The 26,699-nt window shown below is 37.0% G+C and overlaps 1 protein-coding gene across 1 annotated transcript in view; it reads right to left on the bottom strand.

Annotated features, from left to right (window-relative positions):
* Positions 1 to 26,699, bottom strand: part of gmds.L (GDP-mannose 4,6-dehydratase L homeolog) — a 347,082-nt gene that overhangs the window by 46,513 nt on the left and 273,870 nt on the right. The window contains exon 9 of the mRNA NM_001086883.1: positions 19,367 to 19,463. Within this exon, the coding sequence (NP_001080352.1) occupies positions 19,367 to 19,463 (97 nt within the window). The remainder of the gene's footprint in view (positions 1 to 19,366; positions 19,464 to 26,699) is intronic.

The raw sequence follows: 26,699 nt of genomic DNA, 5'->3' as shown, positions 1-26,699 counted from the left end.
GAACAGTTGCCCAAACTGTGACCAGTAGTTCCCTAGGGCAAACTAGGTGTGTCGAATGAAACTACTGAGACATTTGATCAGGTCGATTGGCAACGTCCTAGAACTTTCTCTAGGGAAGACATTTAGAACTCAACTTAATTTGTGGGCTATGGGCCAACAAGATATGAGTGCAGGAGGTTATCTGTACTTTACAAGCAATCAGAATATGTACATAAAAACACAAATTTCATTTCTCACGAGTCACTGAAATTTAATTTTATCTGAAATTTCTGTTGCCATTTTTCCAAATAAATATTCTCGGTTAGCCATTTTGCAAGACCATAACCATAGGCTGAAATTGAGTAACAGAGCAAAAGGTCATATGAGAAGAATCTGAGAGATGCTACATCATATTTAAAATACCACAGTGAGACAGGAAGCCAAGCTGTAGACAAGTCTCATCCATTAAAAGCTGACAACATTGCTTAGAGCATAATGACCTGGGGCAAATGGTGTTCAGTGGCCCTTTTGCTCTGCACAGTCCAGTGCAGGCATAATTAGCTGGCCAAACTGTTTCCTAATCAGCTTCTAATTAGTTGCACTGATTTTTGATGCTATCAGCATTGGGATTCTCTTCAGTCATTTTCAGCTAAACTGAAAGGAAAACCTGTCACCCAGATTTACATAATAAGAAAAAAAAAAGCGTAGGTTTACATAATAAGAAAAAAAAGCGTTATTATGTCTCTGCATATCCATTGATTCGCCCCCCGAAATTCTCTGGTTCTCATGACATCTATAGCATTCCCTAATGCTATATCCACATTGGATCATTGATAACACACAAAACTATCTATGTCCCACAGTCTCCAAGAACGAGGCTCTGTCAATAATCCAACAAAGCTATAGCATTCCGACTTTGGGAAAAATACTGTTTACAAAGCAAGAGTGCACCTACTAATGATTACTTGGGGTGCTGTTGCTACTGTTTCTCTGGAGAACCCGGCCCCTATTAGGGCAAGCCATATGTTCGCTTCCCCCCATATGCAAAAAAATATATGGCCTGTGTTCATAATATGCAAATATACAAGAAATAAAATCAACATAGTATTTAAAATTTAAATTCTGTAGCACAATGTATTTGCTACTGCCATTAACCTGCTTCTGAAAAACTGTTCTTTCCCTCTTTCTATGTTCAGTTTTGAAAAATAACAAAATGTAAGTGTTAAAATTCAGTTGACTTGATGCAGCGTTGACCATTATAAAAACAAACAGATCCGTTACAGTTCTTACAATGGTGAATACCTAAAGGTGGCCATAGACACGCAGATCCGATCGTACGAATCGAGGATTCGTACGATTTTCAGGATCGTGTGTGGCGCGTGCCGACATCTTTCGTCCGGCGGAGATCGGTCGTTTGGTCGATCGGTCAGGTTTGATTTTGATCCGACCGATCCCGCCGGAGCCCATGGCACATCGTAATCTGATCGTTCGGCCATACGGCCGAACAATCAGATTACCCCCGATATAGCCATGCCTGTTAATGGCATCTATGGCCACCTTAACATGCGATTGTGAAACAGAGCACAAAATGAATGTTAAAAATAGCACAACAAGATGTGGAATCAAAAGCATTTTACCAGAAAGTGCACAGCAGTTTCAAGTGCAGGCATGCTAAATTCATTTCACATGCCCATAACAGCAGCATAATAAAAATTGTCTCAATTAGCATAGAATATTCTTACATGCTTCTAAAAATGTCACTGGCAACGCAGCCAAAATATTTCTTTGCATGTTTTAATTACGCTTGCCAAAATTGCCACAATCTGAAATGTTCTTATAGCAAGTGACAGCTCAATCGTTAGGACATGGAATCCGAGTGCAGCGTGTTGTTTTTGGATAAAGGCAATTGATTTCAGAAACAGTATTAATTTGCGTGCTGGATGCTTTCCCTATAATGGATGCATGTACAGTGATATCTAGTTCTCCATATGAATAATACTCTTGGTTTTACGTTTCACTTATTTCGTTGTTTGTTTACCTGTAACTCAAAGACTTTTTTAAAACTGGTCTAAGATTTCACCTTCATAATCTGAAAGGGATTTTAACCATAAAGAAATTTGTTTCGCTCCAGTTTTCCCTTTCCAAGCAGGATGTAACAGAAAATTGTACCTGGCTCTCACTTTCACAAATTCCTTTTCCACTTTTTCTTTGTAGCAGCACAGAGTTGTTTGCTTTGCAGTATAACAGAGATTTTTTTTGCGACGGAAATGAATGTTAAAGCGAAAACGTAACCTATGTTATCAGCGTTTATTAAATTTGCTTCACGTATGGACATCCTGAAGGACAGTTTTTTGTCACTGCTTTGTGGTCCCATACAATTGTAAGCACCCAGGGCCACAAAACGTATATGGTCTTTTGTACATTTTTGACACTGTGGTGGTTTTAATTTGGTCAGCAGTTTTCCCTGTGAGAGTTGGCCCAAGAATGTGCGTAGATGGTCATCTGTTCCCTTGGCTGGGGAGTTTGGACATGGCAGTTGGAATTATCCTATTTACCATTGAGCACCAATCTGCTTCTTGATTTCTTCTAAATTGTTTTGTCTTTTTGCAATGAGGCCAGGTCATACTCAAACATAGGACCCTGGCTCTGCAACATAGCCATTGTGCCAACTACTGCAGCTGAGTCTTTAAATATACTAAAAAAACACTGCTATACAACAGTTGCTAAAGAGAAAATATCTCATGTTTAAAGGTAGGGTAAATCTAATTTCCAATGTCTTCTACATATACAACTGTGAATTTAACAACATGGCATTCCATTTGGCTATCACTAGACATCAGTGACTGATCAAGAAAACCTTGAAGGGCTCTTAAGTCAATCAGTGGATTATTCTGCTGAAGCGGCTGCTGTTGCTCACACTGTGGTGAGAACAAGAAACAATCCCTTTTAAAGGATTGTGTTAATTGATTGCAGATCTCCAGACTCAATTTGCTTTATTAGCTCTTGACCTGGAGCTGAATAACTTGGTTTAAAAAGGTAACCACATTCAGTAAAGCATTTTAACCTAAAGCAGCTTATAAAAGTCTTTCTTTGTGGCATAGTATGGCCTGCAAGTACAAATATGGGTGCAAATAAGCTGAAAGCTCTTTAACATGTGTACTACAAGCTCACTTTAGAAAGTGGTATCCTGAAAAGGTTTGTAATTGGTTGTCTTTTATTTTTCCCTAGGTTTTTATTATGTTTTATTCTGCAGTTCTTTTGTTCGGAATTTAACAGGTTGCTGGTGTTTTAGTGACCCTAACAACCAGTATATATCTATATACACAATTTACACAATTAGAAAAATAAAAACACACACACACACACACCCACCCACCCCACGGCTATTAGAAAATTATGTCAACATTAAATAAACCCAAGAGGCTGGTTTTAATACCAATAAGGATTAATTATATCTTAGTTTGGTTCAAGTGCAAGATACAGGTATGGGATCTGTTATCCAGAAACCTATCTAGAAAGCTCCAATTTACGGAAAGGCAGTCTCCCATACACTCTATTTTATCCAAATAATCCAAATGTTTCAAAATGTTTTCCCCTTTCTCTGTAATAATAAAACAGTACCTTGTACTTGATCCCAACTAAGATATAATTAATCTTTTTTTGGAAGCAAAACCAGCCTATTGGTTTTATTTAATGTTTACACAATTAGTAGATTTAAGATATGAAGATCCAAATAACAGTCTGTTATCCAAAAAACCCCAGGTCCCAAGCATTCTAGATAACATGTCCCATACTTGTACGGTTTTATTAGTATAGTGAAAAAAATACATCCTTTCTAAAAATTTGGATTATTTGAATAAAATGGAGTCGATGTAAGATGGCCTTTCCATTACTCTGAGCTTTTTGGATAATGAGTTTCCGGATAACGGATCCTACTCTGGATAATTAGTTTCGGATCCCATACTTATGGGTATATTTGGGCACTAAAAATGTAGCCTTCCAATCAATCTGCTTTTTGATTTCTTGAGTTAAATGGCTCAAAGGCTATAGGTAACTTATATGTGATCCAATATAAATATACATATTGTAACCAATATTCCCTCTAATGCCTTCTCGCATACATGTACAAAAAAATTATTGTGTGTGTACATTTTAAACTTGTGTGCGCAGTTTTAAAAAACTGTGTGCTCAGGTCAGAATGAATACAAAAAATTCTTTGTGCGCACCACAATTTTTTTATGTGTGCTGGCCTCAAAATTTTTAGATTTTAGGGGGACTATAGATTGTAACATTAACAAATGTATACATAAAATGTGCAAAGCCCTGACAGTTTTAAGAAGAAGGTCCCCAACACAAGAAGGTAGGCCTCATCTGATGACTAGCACTATGGATTTTAAGATGGATTGTGCAGAGACCCAAAAGGACTTGACAGTAAATTGTGACAAAAAAAAGTCAAATTGGTCAGACTTATTTCACATATGAAGCAAACTTGCTGGCTGTTTTGCGTACAAGTGTTATCTGCTTTGCTGCACACTATTGCCCTCTGTCAAGTGTCTAGATCAAAAATGCTAAAATAAGTTGAGATAGAATGTAGGCATGAAAACATTGGTAAAATAGTGTTGACATCATGAATGACATCAAATATTGCAAGTGATCATACCTAATAGTTTTTTTCCATTCATCTGACAAGTGAATAATCCTGTAGAGTTTAAAAAAAAACTTCACTGTACTAAAATATTCCAGAATATTTTTTCTGAATATACAATGATTTTTCTACCTTAATAAATAATTATAGTATTTGTTTTGCTGTTTGACATTTGGGAATAGGGTTGTCAACTTTAGTTTGGTGAATATTGGAACTTAAGAGCTGAAGCAATATGCATCACTGTGTGGGATGAGATGGAGAAAGCAGGTTTGGGTATAACTAGGTGGGGTTTAATGGTATCTGAATTTCTAATGAAACCTCTGACTGCCAGTATCAAAAGTAGAAAGGTGCAATGCTGAATCCCCCTACAGTTGCTACTTACACTCCCCCTACTGTTAAAATGAATAAGAAAGAATACAATGTCTTTGCTCTGAAGTCTTTCAAAGTGTCAAATTTAGTAAACTAAAAAACAGAAGATTAGATGAAAATCATCAAAGTTTTAATTATGAAAAAAAAATATTTCAGATTTAAGAAAGTTTCATTAAAGGAACTTTGTTATATAGGACACTTATGTACCCTGTGTACTAAAAACTCCTCAATTTATGCTTTCAAGCCTCTGACTAATCATGAAGTATTCAGCCTACACTGACTCAGCCTGCAGAAATTTCCACTGTTAATCAATTTAAATGTGTATTGCCCTGCTTTTCCACATATTTAAAAGTCAGCATTCTATAAACTATGCCAACTATATAAGCAAAGGGCCATTATGAAAGTAGCCCCCGCCCAAATACAGCTGAGGTATAGAGTTGTATAAGATTTAATGATAAATATGTTCCGTATGTTCAGAAACATGGAGGATGGAATGAAGCCATAAAAAAATCAAACAAATCACCATAAAAACTCTGATTTTGACTGCAATTTGTGGTGCCAGGACAAGATTTCTTAGCATGTACTATGCTCTTGGAAACACCGGTTCAATAAAACACAAGTACCACCTTCCCCATACCCTTAACACACAAGGCTCTGCAGCAATGTTATCAGTAAGCTGAGTGTCTGATTGCACAGAAGCATGAGTCACATCAACAGTGCACACACTGGGGCTCATTTATAAACAGTTGTCAAATTTGTATCTGGGCAGTAGCCCATAGCAACCTATCAGTGATTAGCTTTACAGCCAGCTGAAGGTTAAGCACTAAAAGTGATTATCTGATTGGTTGCTATGGGTTCTTGTCCAGTTGCAAATTTGCCCTCTGTTTATAAATGACCCCACTAACTTTAGTTACGCATGCATGCATATTACTTAGCACTTATAAGTTATACAAAATATCTTTCTGCATATATTGACTAGAATTTAAGCAGATGCCAGAATTATTATCTAGTCAACTTATTTAGTCAAGTTTCGCAGGTACATGGATGGGATCTGTTATCCAAAAACGATAGAAAGCTGCTAAATATGGCAATGGTATATCCCATTGTGTTTTGTTTAAAGGTATTTAATACAACATGTCATTTCTGAGCTATATTATTTTACTTACACCATTGGTCGGAGTGGGGAGTATAAATATATAATTATAGAATATATTCTGCCTGTGTGTGCCCTGCTCTGCCTGTTTGTGACATACTCTGCCTTGTGACCTGCTCTGCCTGTGTGTGCCCTGCACTGCCTTGTGCCCTGCTCTGCCTGTGTGTGCCCTGCTCTGCCTGTGTGTGACATACTCTGCCTGTGTGTGCCCTGCTCTGCCTGTGTGTGCTCTGCTCTGCCTGTGTGTGACATACTATGCCTGTGTGTGCCCTGCTCTGCCTGTGTGTGCTCTGCTCTGCCTGTGTGTGACATACTCTGCTTTGTGCCCTGCTCTGCCTGTGTGTGCCCTGCACTGCCTTGTGCCCTGCTCTGCCTGTGTGTGACATACTCTGCCAGTGTGTGACATACTCTGCCTGTGTGTGCCCTGCTCTGCCTGTGTGTGACATACACTGCCTGTGTGTGCCCTGATCTGCCTGTGGAACATAAGCCTGGTATTTGTTCTGGGGATTTGTTAGCGTTTGAAAATAAATTATTGTTAGGGGCCTCTATGGAGTTTAATCATATGCTGGGGGTGCTGTGTTATCCAAGGGGAAGAGGAGGCATATGGATTTAACGGTATGTCTTAATATGACAACTTTTTTCACACATTAGTGATAATTGATATCCCTCAGGGACCACCAACCATTTGGTTTTTTGGTGTGCTACCACAATTAATGTGGACATGGTCTTGTGGTAACATGGGTGTGCTTTAAAGTGGGTGTGGCTTAAAATCACGGAGTGGTCAACACTGGCTTCCATTATTGGTCCTCCACTATGTAGGCCGAAAAAATTTCATCCCTCGGTACTACAGACGTTGGACAGCACTGCTGTATCACATACTTTTGCTATTATGATGCAAAGGAGCCCTGCACCTAAGCACTTATAAATGCACATGTATGTCCCACGTAGGCTGGCCAATTCTGAAACTAATGTTGTATTGTGGGTAAAACACGGTGAATTGCATAGATTTTTCCCACTTTGCAACCTTTTAGTAAACAAGCCCTATGCACTCATATCCCACAGCTGTTTCTCTTTTATAGAGACATTCCCAAATGCTAGGCCTAAAAAGAAGAAATGTGGTGTGCAGTCTGGGTGGAGTCTGTAATGGATTGGGGCATGACTTGTTTTGATCTAGATATATTTTTAGAATCCCCACATATGTAGACGTACAGGAAAGAACAAGGGCACATGGGGAATTGTGAATCTCTCTAAGGTTTAGAACACTGTTACTAGCCGACTTCTGTTTTCTTTGGTGTAAATGGGAATGTTCTGCCACTTACAAGTATGTCTGAAAAACGTAGAACTGTAGCAGAACCTACCTATACTCGTGTATACTTTATATTGAAGGGGGGGCTGGGGGACCACGATTAATTCATATTTCTGCAGTCCCACTCTATTTGACTTTCATGCTTAGCTTCCAGAAGTACCTACAGGAGCAAATGGACATTTTCCTACATTCTTACTCTATTTGGCCGTAGCCTCCTCCCACCAATTCTACAGCTGCCCATGGGGGGGGGCAACCACACAGTTTGGTAACAACAAGAAATGCTGGGAGTTGTAATTCTACCGAGGCAGTCTATACCTAAAACAGAATAATTGAATATGAGGTATCTTGAGTTTAAATTGTAAAGAAGTTGTATTTAACATTGCTTTGTTCTTCCTTAAACTAAACAGGCATAGTGAAGAATACTTGTAATTCCCAAGGAAGTTAACAGAGAAGACCACACAGAATTCAGCATAATGAAATCTAAAGATATTTCAGGTCATGGCCTAGACATGAAAGTTAAATAGATTGTGGGCTCAGATTATTAGTATGAATAGTCAACAATAAAAAATATACAGTTTTTGGCATGGGGGCAGGCTGAAGCATAAAATATAAGCTATTAATAGCACAAAAATATGTTTTACCCAGAAATGGAGGGAGTGATGCTGCAAACCCAAATCCAACAGGAGAACAACCAGTTTTAACAGGGTACATAAAACACAGGTGACCTTGCTGGTGGTGGTTACTACACATTGCACCCTGAGGCTTTTATCTGTTCCCATAATTGAAATGCACCTGCCCTCAAAGCTCCATTCTGAATTCTATACTATCTGGCTTATAAAGCACTTGTAAATGGATCCCAAGAGTACATACAGTATAGACATTTAATTTTGTACCGAGGCAGTCTATACCTAAAACAGGTATTTTTATAAAACAGTTGTTTGAGTGTACTTTTAGGCTTTTTCCTAAATATAAAAGCATTTTGGAAGAATGAAGAGTGGCAAAAGGAAATACTTGAGGAAAATGATGCATTTTTTGTGGACTACAATAGGATAATCACAGCTGGTTAATGGCAAACAAATATTCTGCTGCAATTTAGCTGCTAGAAGGCATATACAATGGAGTTTAATTTCCATTTAAAAAACAACCAGGATATCAAGCCCTATTCATATTAATAAAGATAAACAGACAAATAAATAAGGCTCATTGCAGAATAATGTCTGAGTCTGAGGTGTCAACTAAAACGTTCTTACGTGCATCTGAAACATTGTTTTAAATGTAGCTTCATGATCAGAGCCTCTGAAAATGAATTGACCCTCTTCACCTGTTGCACAGTATCCATACTTTCAGCCTGCTGGTTGTCTGGATTGCTGATATGCTTGGCTGTGTGAATTTGTAATTTCTATGGGGCTGGTCGGAATATGTTACATCTTAATAAAATGGTAAATAAATGGTACTATATGAGAACTAAATGCCCTTCTAACCCTTTTTTAAATGTTATTTTCATGTTGTGCCCTGCTAAATCATACATAGGTGTGGGATCCATTATTCCAAAACATGTTATCCAGAAAGCTTTGAATTACGGGATGGCCATCTCCCATAGACTCCATTTATCAAAATAATTAACATTTTTTAAGATTATTCTCTGTTTCTCTGTAATAATAAAACAGTAGCTTATCGATTCCTATTGGGTTTAAATAATACTTAAATTATTTCTTAATAGATTTAAGGTATAGATATTATGGATATCCAAATTATGGAAAGACCCCATATCCGGAAGACTGCTCGTCCCGAGCATTCTGGATAGTCAGTCCCATACCTGTACTAAATGCAAGTTATTAAAATCCCCCTTAAAGTGTTATTACATGTGGACATGGCTGACTATAGTTGCATGTGCCCCACCTCTTCAAACTCTTTAGGACATTTATCTAAAAACCCTTTGTGGCTTCTGACATCTTTCTTACAAACCATGCATCAAGCCAGTGTCTAAATTTGCCATTGTTTTAATATTGGGGCATTTTTATGTGCGTACAAGATTATCTTTACGACTATGATTTATATTTTAGTTGAAATTAATTGTATAGTGTCAATCTTTTTCATTTAGCCGTAAGAATATATTAGCTAAATGTAATAGATTGTCTTTCCACAGCTGCTTTTATTTATTTCTCTTCTGATATTCACGTATTTGTTTTCTTATCAGTCCATGAACATGACTGATATATTGTATTAAAGAATTGCTTGCCAGAAGCAGAATGGGATTATGACTACTCTGTTACTTGGCGCCAGTTGACATATCAGACAGAACACAAAGGGAAGCTCTCTCTGAAATCTTGCACATGTACATCAGCCTTTGTCTGACAGTAAAGCCCATGTGGCAGGATTGGGATGCAACTGAGAGTTCCGATATATGATTCCATCTGAATTTCATATGAGGTGGTGGGATTTTTAAAAGTACACACACCCTCCAACATAACAGCAGATCCAGCCACATGTAAACAGTATCTGAGGTCCATGACACTACTTATTTAGATAAAATGGGGATATGATTATGAAACTTCTTCCAATAGTCACATTGTAGCTATAATAATAAAAAAAAACTTCAGCCCATTTTAACCCAGCTTTGACATCTATATTTTTGGCTTATTCAAACCTAATAGAGGGGGGCCAGATTTAAAGGGGTGGTTCACCTTCAAGTTAACTTTTAGAATATTAATGGGGGAATGTAATAAAAGTCGGTAACGGAAAAAATATTCGCAATGTGAAAGGTTATGCCTCTGTGCGTACGAAGTTTCATTTGCGCAAATTTAACATAGCTTTTGCTAACCCGGCAAGTGAGAAGGTATGCAAATAAATACTTTGCGCCAGTAAGCACTGTATATAATAAAACTTCTTACTGAAAAAGTTAAGTTTGCTCCAAAAGATTACAACACCTTCAATCACTTCTTAAAAGTGGGCAAAGCGCAATGAAAATTCGCAACGCAATAACAGTTTAAGAAAAAATATTACTTTGCACTTTGAGACTTTTATTACATTCCCCCATAAGTATTTCATTTTTTTTATGTCCTATACCTAAAAACTTTGCATCTAGTCTTTATTATTATTATTATTATTATTATTATTTTGTACTTTTTGAATTCCTTGCTTCTCCTGGCTCTTTCTAGCTTTCAAATAGGGGTCACTGACCCTGGCAGCCAAAAACTATTGCTCTGTAAAATTACAATTGTATTGTTATTCTTACTTTTTATTACCTGGCTTCCTATTCAGTTCCTCACCTATTTGTATTCCAGTCTTTCATACAAACCACTGTCTGTTTGCTAGGGTAAAAAAAATTCTATAACAAGACAGCTGATGGAATCACAAACTGCTTTTTGGGGGGTAAATAACTGAAAAACCACAAAAAATTAAGACCAATTGCAATTACGAAAATATTACTAATTACTAAAAGCTAATTTCAAGGTTAACAACCCATTCTGCCGATAAGCAAAAGTTACAATGTTCTAAAAGTTCTTTGATTCTTTCTACAAGCCAATAAAGCACAATGCACAGTCTGAACTCAGGGCAGCCAATGGCAACAATTAAATAACTACACTGATTTGATTAAGTGACAGCACTTAAATATGCAAACAGAAAACAAAACTCATTTATCAACCACTGCAATTTTCAGTTGCATATTTAATTACTTGAAAGAAAATGAAATAATATAAAAGGGAGCAGGAAGTGACAAAAACATACCATCATATCTTTAAATATGAGGTTGTCATCAACATGTCTACCAGGACTAAAATACTGCAGAATCTTCACATTCTGCTCGTTCCCAAATATGCAGCAGAACAAGTGGAATACTATACTAAAGTTGCAGACACAGCTGTTTTAGACGTCTCATTTGCTATATTAATTACACCTATGCTGCCTAAATTATAAAAGTCTGGACAAGATGACGGCTCCCAAAGAATAATTTTTTCTCCTGAGAAATGGACAACTCAACTCCTTGGCCCGTTGCATAAACATTCCTCTTTTCTACGCCTCACTTTAAATGAGCAATTGTGTGAGGGAGGATGAACACACAACCTTACAAATCCTCCAAGCCACCCTTTTATTGATATGTTTTTTTTCTTATCCCAGGAAGAGGTTTATATAATAAGGCTGCAGTTAGGCCACTCTATCTTAGTTTTTCAATTGGAAAAAATACGTAAATTAATGTGTAATGATTTCCTTTGTTTTCTCTTTTTATTAGCATATTTGACTGGCTCAACTTTCAGTTTTAATCTTGCCTTTAATCTCAGTCAGGATGAATCCTTTGTTGTAACTCTTTATAGCCCTCCTTTTATATTACCATCACCCGAAAAGAAATTAGCAGAGGATGTGGCCTAAACAAGTACCAGAACTGGAAACAAGTATCAACAATTACCTGATACTTGTAACTGATCATTCAGGTGATGCATTAATATCATGCCAAAAGTCCTGTTGATTAGTGATTGGTGAATCTGTGCCGTTTCACAAAAAAATTGCGAAATTACCACAAAATTTGCAAAACGCATTGAAGTCAATGGGCAGCAAAATTATTTTGGCGCCTGTCAATTTTGACACAAACGACAATTTTTACATGTGCGACTATTTGGTCCAAATGCATTAAAGTCAATTGGCGTCCAAATAATTTTCGCAACAATTTTTACGGGTGCACCAATTTAGAAGTGTGTTCATTTTTTTTGATGCGCAGATTTTTTGCCGGCAAATTGCCGCCACAGTTTCACGAACGAATATGCTTGCGCCGAAAGGCAAAAATTCACTGCAAATTCATGTTTGGCAAATTTATTCGCCCATCACTGCTGTTGATCATTTGGTTTGATACAATGAGTATCTTTCAATATGGTGCAAGAAAACATATTCAGATATAGCCGCATTTTAAAATTCCCAGTAGGGTTGCTCTTCCCTGCTCATACTGATTAGTGACTACTACAGTATTTATCAGTAAAATAGGCCTTTCTGTTGCACAGATACCAATTTAGTGCACAGAAAAAAATCTGTTTACACATCCAAAATCAGAGTCAACCTTACAGTCGCATCAATATCCCCAAACATAACAATGAAACAAAAATCTGGGATCATGTGGGCCTTTTAAGTAGGTTAAACATTCATAGCTTACAGCTGGGATCCTGTATCCTGTATAGCAGGAGATGTCCAGAATGTCACTCAGAATCAACTAGCCACCTTTATTATTCTTTGTGACTATCAGTAGTTAAGGCATGGTTTATTTACTTTTAGATTCTTTACACCAGAAGAATGTTGTATTGCTTTTTCTCTTTAGACAAAGTATTAGGTTCATACAATGCCTTGTTGTTTTAAGAACTATTTGGTTCTCGTCTTGAAAATGCTCATGTAATGAATGCATCAAATAAATACCGAGGAGCAGCATGGTTTAAAGCAGGAGTACCCATACTTTACTAATGTGAGGTCTACTTTTCTTCCCACACTCCAAAACATACAGGCAGATTAAAGGGGAGCTATTGTAAAAATGAAAATGTAATCAATATAAGCTTTATATCACTGAAATAATACACTTTCTAAATACAATCAATTAAAAATTCTGTACTGTTTAATAAATAATCAAGTAAGTCTTCAGTAGCTCACTCTCCACAACCTGTCACTCTTCATGCTGAGGTCTGTGTCAGATTTTGATTGACAGGTAGGTCTAATACGTCTTTTAGGAAGGCTCTCTTTCTTAGCAGAATAACTCAAATAACCAACTCCAACACAAACAAAAGGTAACAAAATAACAGACAGGTGGCAAACACCCTGCATACAGAGAAACAGGATTTCCATCAGATCCGATTATTTTTAAAGAGTGAGCACCTGGGTTAAGTGTGCAACCCCCCCAAAGGATGTATTAGGCCTCACTGTCATTAAAAAACTGCACCAATGCATAAAGACAGGATAAAGAGAGACAAAGAGTGAAGAGTAACGTGATTATTTCATAAATGGTACATAATTTGTAATTGATTATATTTAGAAAGTTTCTTATTTCAGCAAGGTGAAGGTTATATAAAATTTTCATTTTTGTGTTAGATCCTCTTTAAACTGACTTACTCTGTGTGTGAATGAAATAGGGACCTTAAATTGTAACCTCCACTGGGGAAGGGGCTGATGTGAATCATGTTTAATCTATTTAAAGCAATGCAGAAATGTGTAGGCTCCATATAAATACCAGGCCGTACATAAATATTGCTATAGAAGACACATTACTGGGGAGTGGCACAAAATTCCATTTATTAATTTCACTTAAAGGAGAAGGAAAGGTTAAAAATAAGTAAGCCTTATCAGAAAGGTCCATCTAAATATACCAGTAAACCCCCAAAGTAATGTTGCTCTGAGTCCTCTGTCAAAAGAAACACTGCATTTCTTTCCTTCTATTGTGTACACATGGGCTTCTGTATAAGACTTCCTGTTTTCAGCTTAAACCTCATTGCCCTGGGCAAGAGCATGCTCAGTTTGCTCCTCCCCCCCTCCCCCCCCTTCTCTACTGTAATCTGAGCCCAGAGCAGGGAGACACTCAGACAGGAAGTGATGTCACACCACATTAATACTGCAGCTCCTATTCTAAACAAACAGAGAGTTCCTAGAGCTTTTTACTCAGGTATGGTAAAACATTCTATAGAATAAATATAGCATTCTAGCTTGCACTATTGCAGCTAATCTATTGGCAATAAAATGCCCCTGTAGCTTTCCTTCTCCTTTAAAGGGTCTCTATTTACACTACTAATTACAACCACAAGAACAGCTTCTGGAGAGAAAGATGCCAACAGCGCTGATCTGGGAACAAACTAATATCCATAGCAACTACAGTACGTGAATACCAGTTGTGATCACTAGCCTACCATACCCATACCAAAATTTGTATGAAACATATTAGTACATAAATAACCAGCTTAAGCAAAAATAAGAAGAAGTAAGAAATGTTTCCCTTTGTATTTACAAATAGTAGGTATACACTTCCTTGCATTTTTTTCTCTGCATTGTGCAATGTTGTCAGCTTGTGGGTGCTCTGTCTGGGTTCTTAAACTCACTGAAGGCAAAAAACATTAGCACTCTGAAATTGTGCTGCTGCTTTTTGTCTTAACTGACACAATTACTCTTTGGCCACTCTCTATTTCCTTCTCCCATAGGCCTCCTGAAGCATAAAAAGGCACTGGGCTCATTTACAAAACATTGGGACATATTCGTATACTGGAAGGAAATTATGGAAACCAACAACAAAAGTAAAAATGTAATCCCCACTGATAAAAGATTGTAGCGTACTGGACAAGGGGGTGGCGAAAAACATAATTAGGAACCAAGTATAATTATAGTCTATGTAGGCAATAGCACAACAAGGGATGCACCAAATTCATAATTTTCAGATTTGACTGATTTTCCATCCTCCAAAAAAGATTTGGCTGAACTATGAATCTCAATGTAGATATTACAATTTGAGAAAAATGTAATAAATTGCATCATCTGAAAATGATCTATCCCAACATCTTGATATAGAAAGCCACATCCATGTAAGAGGAGCTCTGGGTGGAGCCCCACCCTCCTTCTGGTAAATCACACCCTATTAAGGGTGGTTACAACTTGCACCCTAGCAACCAGACTGCTGAAATTGAAACTTGAGAGCTGCTGAATAAAAAGATAAATGACTCAAATACCATAAATAATAATAAATGAAAACCAATGGCAAATCATCTCAGAATATCACTCTCTACATCATACTAAAAGTTGATTTAAAGGTGAACAACCCAAGAAGTTTCAAGAATGCACGTGAAATTACATACGGTAATATATTTTGGGGTTAAAATGGTTAAACCAGATGCATTAATGAAGCTAAAGAACAATTATTAAATAAATAATACTGCTTCAGACTGTTGATCAACTGGTTCTTACCCACCCTCAACTTCTCGGTATGTTTAACACAAATTTCAGTTGAGCTGTTTGGCAACCTACCTGTGGGTAATGAAGCTGAAGATCAAAACGGTGTGAGGACTATTGGTTGATATCCATAATTCACACTGTTCAGCCACTTAATATAAGTTGTTAAACAAGCTCATCCCTGTTGTATGCTAGATAGATTTTACATTTTGTTCCAGAGAACATTATGTCAGGCTACACAGTTGAAAGTATCAGATACTTGATAAAAGTCAGTCACTGAAAGAAATGAGCTCATTTATGTATCGGCAGCCAAACAACTCAGTGACGAACCCTGAAATGGGAGAAGTCAGAAGGATAATTGGATTAAGAATGCTTTTTGAGAAATGTATGCTAATTGCATCTATATATTCCTCTATCATGGGAACATGCTGATCCTTGTAGTTGGAATCACTGTCTAGTGTCTGGGGCTTTCCTGTGGTATATTTAAAGGGAACATTTTTGAAGAGATACAGACAGTTTTTTGTCTTTTGACTGCTAGTTTTTGGTGGAATCACTTTGCTTTCTAATGCATGTTTAATAGCATAACTATGACAACAACAAAAAGTAATTTGAAGTAATATGTATTATTAGATTAGAGGTAGAATATCATCTACCTAACATAAGTGAAAAATCGATGAAACTATCAAGCTAGTGGCACGGTACAATGGCATTTTGACTCTGCAATCTTTTCCAAGTACAATTTGTAAGGCAGTCTATGAAAATACTATTTTTTAAAAACATTTTTTGATAATCTGTATTTTTTATGTAATATAAAAGAATTGTTGCATCCAATTTTTAGCTCTTAAACAAAAGGTGTGATATCCCACGCCTCTCTCAAGTAGACAAACTGATGTAAATGCAGTAATATAACCTTCCCATAGAGGATTATATTACTATTACTATAGCTGACAACACCATAATAAAGGTGAGTCACCTAACCAGTTAGTTTGAAAGCAAACGTATATCACTAGCACTGAAACTTCATGGGTCTTCAGCAGTGACATGACTGTGGCTCAAGTACCACCTTGCCCCCGTACATTCCCAAATACTCTACTCATTCTTGAATTTAGCATGTAGAACCCAACTACAGCTGAAGCAGCTACATAAAAAATAAGGTAATCTTGCCAGGCAAAATTACCTGTGTTGAACTAGCCGTGAGGTTTGCAAATTAACTGAGGAGGAGACATTGGGAACCTACATAAAAACAGTCGGAATGGGAAGTCGATAGCACATCTACTTTCCTTTGCAGTGTATTTGCTTCTCTGGTCTGATTTTTGGAGGCGTCTTTAAACCAGGGGCTGCACCAGGGCCTCTAAATTAATCTGAACCACACCAATGCAAATCCTAGATTTCTCAAGTCCCAGATATAGTGGGGCTCATTTATAAACAGTGGGCAAATTTGCACCTGTATGGGGGGGTTTGTGGATGCACACCTAAGGCCAATTTCAAAAAGTATAATTTCAAAAAGTATAAAGCCCTGTCTAAGTAATTCAAGTAAATATGCCAGTGCATGTAATTTTGAAACAGGGTTTTTTTGTTACAAAGTTATGATCATAATATTGATAAGCCACTATACCACGTCAAGGTAAAAGCCGCTCAGCAAGTTGGCGGGGGAGGATCTAGCACAGAGTTGAAACCAAGGCACAGGAGATGTTTATACAAAGAATTGCTACTACAGAGAGGTAATGTACCTTGTTTACTATGACTAAAGATAAATAAGTTAGGGACCACCATGTGGGGTTTTACCTTGACGTGGTATGGTGGCTTATCAATATTATGATCATAACTTTGTAACAAAAAAACCCTGTTTCAAAATTAAATGCACTGGCATATTTACTTGAATTACTTAGACAGGGCTTTATACTTTTTGAAATTATACTTTTTGAAATTGGCCTTAGGTGTGCATCCACAAACCCCCCCATATTGACAAATTTGCACCTGGGCAGTAACCTATAGGAGCCAATCAGTGATTAACTTTTTTCAGGCAGCTGCAGGTTGAGCACTGAAAGCAATCATCCGATTGGTTGCCATGGGTTACTGCCCAGGAGCAAATTTTTTGTTTATAAATGAGCCCCAGTATCTTTTAGAATTAATAAAAGGTTTCAGCAACCAATCCGGATCAAAGGCTAGAGTGTCACACTGACATTTTCCCCTACTTTAGCATGTGACTGAATTGTGTAGGTGGACCCCCCCCAATTCACATTTGTCTTGGTCTCCATATTTTTTGATCATCAGTATTTTTAACATTTGCATAAACACCCAAACATTCGGTCTCAGGTCCAGTATTTTAAACAGACACACTGTCAGTATTTGGTCAAGGTTAGTTAAGGATAGAAAACAACACAACTGTTCAGCTGATCTTAGTTAATAGCAAAAAATCCTAAAAAATACTTGCCCCTATATGTAATTTAAGACACTAAGTTTGCCCAGGAGCAGTAACCCATGACAACCAATAAGATGCTTGCATTTAAACAGATGACTAGTGAATTCTACCTGCTGATTGGCTGCTATAGGTTACAGGGTATTGTTATGTTTACAGGCTACAACAGAGCAAATCAGTTTTGAAGTCTGATTTGAGAATTTAGATTTTCTTTTTGAATTTATGATGCATCTCCTTGCATAAATAATTGAAAATATATATCAAATGAGTAATACAGCTTCAAATGCTAAAATGTCATAAAAGTTTGTAAAGTATATCACACATAAAGTCATAAAGCCCTCAAAATGACCATGGATAGCTAGGACTGGCCACAAGCCTTCAGATGGATGTGTCTGATCTAAAGACTAAATAACACTTAGGGGCAGATTTATCAATAGTTGAGGTGAATTAAAAATTTTTTTAATTTTGAGCTATTTTTGGTGTACTTAGACTAGGGAATAGTCCAAATTCAATTTGAATTTGAAAAAATTCGAATATCGAAATTTATCATGTACTGTCTCTTTAAAAATTTGACTTTGACCATTCGCCATCTAAAACCTGCGAATTGCTGTTTTAGCCCATGGGGGACCTCCTAGAACCTATTTGGAGTCAATTGGTCAACTTTGAAAAATCAAAGTTTTTTTGGGAAAAAGTTTGAATCGAATTTGATCGAATACGCTATTCCTTCTATCCGTATTTGACCAAAAAAAACCTTTGACTTAAATTCGAATTTTGAAGTTTTTTCAATTTGAAATTTGACCCTTGATAAATATGCTCCTATGAGTGTTATTTATTCAAATCTGAAAAATTCCTAAATATTTTTTAAGGAAAAAAACCCCTAGATTTTTTCGAGATTTATTATACCCAGATGCTGCAAAAAGTCAGAATCCGAAAATCTGCCATCTCAGACCTGTCGAGGTCCTGTATAAGTCAATGGGAGAGGCACCTATCTCAATTTGAAGTTTAAGTGGTCTGTGGTGGTTTAGCACAAAAAAACGTTTTTTTCTGGGTTTTCAGGCAAAAACACCTCAAATTTGAGCAATTCATGAAAAAAGCCTGAAAAATCTGAGCAATTCGGGAAAAGTCAAAATAAATTAGAGTGATTCGCTTTTCACTCAATTTTATTGAGGTTTTCTACAAATCAGTTTTTTTTATCAATAAATAAGCTAAAACCAGGGGAGTTAGGTTGTGTTTTTTTCAATAAAATATGAGATAAATCTGGATTTTTGTAAATAACTCCCTAAATATATCTTATAGCCCTATGATATATTTTTATTTCACAAATATTTTGAACAATTGTTTTTGTCATAATAAATGTGTTTTACTTAAAACAGGTATCCTTCTTGTGGAAAGGATACAATAAATATGTTTACAAGAGCCAGTCATTTTTATTTGAATGCTTTTACGAACACTGTACTTTTTTAATAAGCCCATGTGGCTAGACTTAAATCTTGTCAGCAGGAACTCAATTTGACCTAAAACAGATGGTAAACAAATATTGCCCCAGTGGATACATCATCAGACAAAAAAGGGTGAGGGGTGACATTTCCAACTTACTACTTCAGTAGGCCTGTAGTACTTGAGATCAACCTTCACATGGATCTTTCCAGTCTCACTGCAGCGTCCCACCTCATTTTCATTCTTGCCTTCCCACCTGAAAAGAAGATAAACGTTTGAGCTACTTTCACGCACACATACCAAGCTAGAAACATTTGTCTGCTTCTTCACACCCCAAGCCTGGTGTCAATGCACTATCCCCAGGAGTGTGTAAACTCATTAACAAAAAGAACAAAGGCCAATGCCAAAATGTTACAAGAATAACTTCCAAAGTTATTACATTCTTGTCAAGTGTGAAATTGTCAATTTGCGCATCCTATGTTGTGAGAAGTAGATGTATTTGTTAAGAGAAACACCTATTAGCTGCACTGGAGTTGAAAAGGAATTTAGAAGTGTTCTGTTGCAAAGCCTAATTAAGTCTTGGTACTTCATCATGTAAAGTAATTAAGATAGTTTCCAGTAACTTATCTGAGAAAACATGTTTTGATGAGCAAAAATCATTTATTAGTATTCAGGAACATTTTGACCATCACTACTTGAAGGACAGATTACAGAAGCAGCAATATATGGCAGATGAATGCCAAATAAACTTTGTTTCCTACCCTTTATGGGTCTTTAGAAGAAAGCTCTATACATTGCTAGATACAAAAACAAAGCTATGGTCCCAAAACAGAATCATAAAAACATCTTGCTTACAAAGTACCAATGTTTGAATTGCATATTGTGGAGTATTTATTATTTTAGTTCTTAGATGAATAGACATAAGCAAACAACTGCACAGCAGGCAAAACAATTCTACCATAGGAACGCTGGCAGCATTGTTAAAAGCTAAAAATTGGATCCTCTTTCAAAAAAATCAGTGCCATAATACTAAAACAGTTATGTTATTTTAAACAATGAAACAGTGCCATTGCATTATCAATGCACATTTCCTATTTGTTTTAAGAATTGTTTGTAAAACATAGTAGATAAAGTTTTTGTGATGATTAAACAGGTATTAAATGTACTTTTATACAATCTAGGTAACAAAATAAGAGATATTTAACATTAAGGGGCACATTTACTTAGTTTCGAGTGAAGGAATAGAATAAAAAAAACTTCGAAATGATTTTTTTGGCTACTTCGACCATCGAATTGGCTACTTCGACTACGACTTCGAATCGAACGGTTCGAACTACAAATCGTTCGACTATTCGACCATTCGATAGTCGGAGTACTGTCTCTTAAAAAAAACTTCGACCCCCTACTTCGCCAAGTAAAACCTACCGAACCTCAATGTTAGCCTATGGGGAAGGTCCCCATAGGCTTTCTAAGCATTTTTTTGATCAAAGGAATCTTTCGTTTGATCGATGAATTAAAATCCTTCGAATCGTTCGTTTCAAAGGATTTAATCGTCCGATCGAACGATTATTCCTTTGATTGTTCGATCTGACGAATATCGCTAAATCCTTCGACTTCGATATTCGAAGTCGAAGGATTTAACTTCGACAGTAAGTAAATCTGCCCCTAAGTGAGGCTTCGACAGTAAGTAAATCTGCCCCTAAGTGAGGCTTCAAGTTTTGGTACCAGCATTAAATCATAGTATGTCCTAGCCATTAGGGATGGGCGAATTTTTTCGCCTTGTTTCGCCGTGGAAATGACGCCCATAGACTTGTCTGGCAGCGTGCGTCAAAAAAAAAGACGCACGTCAAAATAAATTCGCCACGCAACAAAAATATTTTGACACCCATAGACTTTAATGGGCATCACGAAACGAAACGGCTCAAAATCGCCCATCCCTACTAGCCATTATTCCATGGAAGCATTCAGTTCACAGAACGGACATTTGTCTTTGAGAAAAGTCATTGACATTTCGCATGGCTATGGCATAATACTCTCTAATCTCTTTTCGGAAGGTGAGCATTGACGCTATAATAACAAAACATATAGGACACTGATCAAATAGGTGTAAAAAAAAAATGCTTTCCAATAAGCATAAAATATATTTATTGAGAGCCATATCAAAAACTTCATGGCAATTGACAGTACAGAGGATATAGGCTAGGACTGTTTTTTTCCCATTTAACCAGATATACTCCTTAAAACTAGTGATGGGCAAATCTGACCAGCCGGACAGCTGCCGAGTTCATTTACAAGTCAATGGCAGAGGTCAATTGAACCATTTGAATATGTTAATTGCCTTCCTAACATTCAAGTTTTTTTTTTCGGAGGAAAATTCAATTAGAATTAGATTAAAATTTTCGGGTCGAGAGTATCCGATCGAATATTAGACATTCGAGTTTTTTCATAAATAACCTCACATTCGAGTTGTGAGTTCAAATTTATTAGAGGGAATAAATACAGCAATAATACTGTGCCCTAAACTAACCATAGCATCCGGACAAAAAGAGTTAACTGGCACATTTATCATATTTCATAGATACCGTATATATTCGCGTATAAGCCGAGTTTTTCAGCACCCAAAATAAGCTGAAAAACGCTGACCCGGCTTATACGCGGGTCATTTAAAAAATATTACCTATTTGATGCGATACTAGGTGCAGTTGTCCCGCGGCTCGGCGCTGATCGGATCTTCCTTGACTTCTGGGTATTCTCGGCAGTTTCCGGAGCAGCGGAGGGAGCAGGAGGACTTCGTGACTTGACTTCGTTTGTTTCCGTCACGGCGCTCTTACGTCACGGCGTCCGATGCGCCGCATGCCATTGAGATTCTCTGACTGGGAGGGGAGAGCGCGCGTCTGGTGAGTCATCCCAGAGTCTCCATACTTTGCGTCTCAGTTGCTGTCAGGCTGCCCGCCGAGGTAGAAGATTTTTCTGCTGCATTTTGCATGATCATCGGATCAGATCCCAACCCAAATCCAATTGTAGTAACTCACTGTAAGGTAGGCCGCTCGGATGATCCCTCAACGAACCCAATTTTAGTAAACTTCCTTTCGGGCTCTGCTGAGTGCTTAGTAGGGGGGTATTCTACTTGGACTACAACTCCCACCATGCCCCTGACAAAAGTAACGTTGTCTAGAAAGTAGTAGGTCTCAGGGGAAATGTTAGGGTCAGGCTAAATAAAGTTGTAAATAGTAACTCTTTTACACACCAATGTGTACGCCCCACTTATGGTGACAGGCAGGCTTATTTGCCTCCTTTTCCTCACTCAAACCTGTTGGGCAGGAAGGAACTCATGGAGTTTCCAGGATTCTCCATACTGTGTGACCCCCCCTCACCTTGATGGTCTCACTATTGTGATGCACCTCATTCTGCTCAGGGCAAATACATTCGTTGCAGCATATGGGGGTCGGGGAATGTGACAGCCTGGATTCACTGGGTGCAGTAAGTTATAACCTAGAAAGCCTTTCATTAAAGACGGCATGTTTATTAACCTTTCGTTCTCCTTTAAGGTGGAAAAGCAGCAATGCAGATGGTGATGGACCTGCTTTTGCAAGCTGCTGCATTTCTCACCCTAGGCTTATACGCGAGTCAATACGTTTTCCCAGTTTTTGTAGGTAAAATTAGGTACCTCGGCTAATACACGGGTCGGCTTATACACGAGTATATACGGTATACCAGTTTGTCCAAATGTGGTCTTACAAAAGAAGCCATGCAGTGTCCTTCTTAATTAGCCATTTAACACATCAAGTACAAGTGATTCATGCACTACAAAGAGGACCACACAAAAAGAGAGGCATGGATCTTTTGTGTCTTCTGCGGTTGTACCTTTGGATTGGTACCATAACCACAGTTAAAAACGAATAATAGAGTACAGCAGCCTTACCCTTTTTTGCCTTAAGCTGTCCTTTTAGTTTTCACTGTGGTTAGATGGGGTTCCGTTTTTTCACACTATAGACACATTGTAGGGTCATTTCTGGATCTATTTTGGCATCTTTTCTGCCAATAATCTCCCTAAATTATGCCTGGTGGCTCAGTGGATAGCGCAGGGGTCCTGAGTTCAATTCTAGCTAGTGTACTGTCTTCAAGGAGTTTGTCCTCCCTGTGTGTTTGTGGGTTTTCTCCATTTACTCCACTTTCCCCCAACACATGTTAACTGGTTCCTGATAAATTGACCATAGTATGTGTCCTTAGGGCAGGGACTGATGTAAATAACAAACAATATCTTTGAACAATCTTTGTAAATATGTGCGTAAATACGTCAGCAATATATAAATAGGAAACCATAATAATGAAGGGTAGCTATACTACAGATTCACCAGCCTCATTTAAAGGGGACCCGTCACCAAAAAAAAACATTCCAAATCCTATTTTATCTCATTAGTCAAGTAAAATTAACTTTAATTACACTATATAAATTATTTGAATCTTGTTTCCTTCAGTCTGGGAATTCATAATTATAACAAGCAGGAAGCAGCCATTTTGTGGACAGTTTTATTAAGGCAAGTCTTGCATCATCTCAGAATCTTGTTTGTGCACCAGAATGGGGGACCTGATGTCCATTTCCTTGCGCTGGCTACACAATTAAACGGTAAAGAGAATGGGGGAAGGTGTGGAGAGCAGTGACATCTAGGAAGTGCTGAATGGAAAGTGAAAGTAATTGTCTGCCCCGCCTCTATGCCACTGGCATAGAGGAGGGGCAGACAATATTTGATTGACAGCTGAGATTTTTAAATGAGCTTACAACAGCTATGAATGCTTTAATAAAAAATAGAAATTGGATTTCATGTTTAATTTGAAAAGGACTTTTATTATACAGATTTTTGTGTCTGGATGACAGGTCCACTTTAAATAATTAATACTGAGCCTGCCTTGCTTTCTTTAATGCTCTTACTCCTAATACTCTTTATTTATCCTTAAATGATTATTAACGTTTTATTGCACTCTCAGTCATTGTTTATAGATACCCAACATGACTATCTGAGTATTGTGCTGCTTTTAAACTGTGGTGATTGTCACTCAGTGGGTTACTTCTTACATGCAATGTAATTTTCTTATTGCACACCTGTAGTTCACCGATCCTTCTACAAACACATCAACGTTTTGGGGGGGGGGAACAACATCCTCCCTTCTATACGTGTTAATTTTTACATGTGCCCAAGGCAAACATCAGTCAGACGAGGGACCATAGTATCAATGCACAATATAACGACAGCCCTAACAAATGGTAGTTAAGACATACACAGATGTTTTTAAATTTTTCACTTCAATTTGGCCCACAATTGAACTGCCAATAATATAAAAGCTTCATAAGAAATAGTAGCCAATTGAAGGCCTGTTTGTGTGTCTAAGACAATCCTTTTTGGAGGGTATTTGAACTCCTCAGATGATGTTCCAGACATCTAATGATAGTAATTATAAACAGTAATTTCCTTTGTTAGCTATCATTAGTTGTCAACACCTTTATTCAATATGCAAATAACATGTCTCATTATAATTAATTATAAACGATACATTAGTGTAAGGAAAAAATTGTATTACTAGTTTTTATTTAGCCATGACCTATTAATAATTCATCTTTAGGTGTGCCAAAACTAACTTTTTTTTGTTTTTTTAAAGAAGCCTTTAACAATGTTACCTGTAGAATACCAAGAGAGTGATATTAGAGAGCTATTCCTATCTTTCTCATGCTTTGTGTGTATATTCTCTGCAATCTAGTGTGTACTGTGTAACTAAACCGAGCTATGTAGACACTACTATTTCCTTACATCACAAGGGGGAGTTACTAGTTGGTTTCTGGATAAAATGACTCAGACCACTTAAAAGAAAAAAAACTGCTGTTTTCCCCGATGCCTATAAAAGTTTATATTTAGTTATTTAAAGATCCTTTAGAAATTTCACCCCTGCCCTCATATCTGTGACGGTCCAAGGGAACTGTTTAGGAAAATGAGAAGGTTCTATTTTGCATAGTGTGATCATTACTGTAGATATGTTTGGGTATCATTTAGCTTTTCTCAGAACTGCTTATGTGTAATTTTACTAGATCACTGAAAAATCAGACCACAAATAAAAGTTGAACATTCTTCTTTAATAAGGGAGACTTACAAAACATGCCTAAAGCTCTGCTGCATAGATTTCAGCACAATCATGCTCAATACTATATTTTTTTTAAACTACCAACATAAGGGGAGGTTTACATATATCCATTCTGCCTACTTTAGGGTCATACAGTTTACATATTGCACAGCAAAGCAACAAGTCACCAATATTAAATGAACATGATTGTCCACAAAAACAGTGGTTTTAAAATAAAACTATATATATATATATATATATATATATATATATATATATATATATATATATATATATATATATATATAACAGTATCTCATTATTTTCACTTACCTCTTTAGCCTATTGAGCAATAATTACTGATTTGGACATACTTATACACACATCTAGGAGTCTATTGATGGAATGAGGAAGAATGAACCAGTAACATCAAAACATTTAATAGTTTTAAAGTAATGAAAATATAACTCAGTGTTGCCCTGCACTAGTAAAACTGTGGTGTTTGCTTCAGAAACACTACTATTGTTTATATAAATAAGCTGCTGTGTCGCCATGGGGGCAGCCATTCAAAGGAGAAAAGGCTCAAGTTCCACAGCAGATAGCAGATAAGCTCTGTACAACATAATGCTATCTGTTATCCACTATTTATCCTGTGCCCTATAGCCGCCATTACTACTCAGCAGCTTGTTTATATGAACTATAGTAGTGTTTCTGAAGCAAACACATCAGTTTTACCAGTGCAGGGCAACACTACATGTTATTTTCATTACTTTAAAACACTTTCAATTTTTGGTGTTACTGTTCCTTTAAGCTTTTAAAAAAAGGTACTATCTTTAAAAAAAAAAAGCTGTGGAACATACTAATTCCTCATGTGGCTGACAAGCCTGAATAATAAAATTCAAATACTCATTTGTTTAGATTACAAAAGAAACTGAAGCAGCCTGCAGTTTGCAACTAAACTATGGTTGGCATCCAGTGGTTTAATTTGCCGTTTTTGGGCACCACAGCAAAGCCTTTTAATAAACCCTATTCCCCGAAACATGTGGAAGATAATCTGGTTTTCAAGACTGTGTTGAAATTGTGAATAAGTTATAATCTCCACTAGTGGGTCCTGCAGAGGGGGGGGGAATATAGATTATGCAATTATTTTACAAAAAAAAATGTAATGTGCAGAACTCTACCTTCCTGAACATGGCATTTCATATACTTTGTTTTCATATACTTTTCTGTTAATTACCACCATTCAGACTGGCAGAATCAGTTACTCCAACTTTTTGACAAACAAAAAGCATATCTGCTTACGATCGTATGCAAAACAGAAAACCAGCTTTAAATACTTTGTTAATCTTGGCATAGACAATTATAAGGCAATTAGTTTACT

This window comes from Xenopus laevis, chromosome 6L (genome assembly GCF_017654675.1).
Source record: "Xenopus laevis strain J_2021 chromosome 6L, Xenopus_laevis_v10.1, whole genome shotgun sequence".
NCBI classification, from domain to species: Eukaryota; Metazoa; Chordata; class Amphibia; order Anura; family Pipidae; genus Xenopus; species Xenopus laevis.
This window is presented reverse-complemented; position numbering and strand designations above follow the sequence as displayed.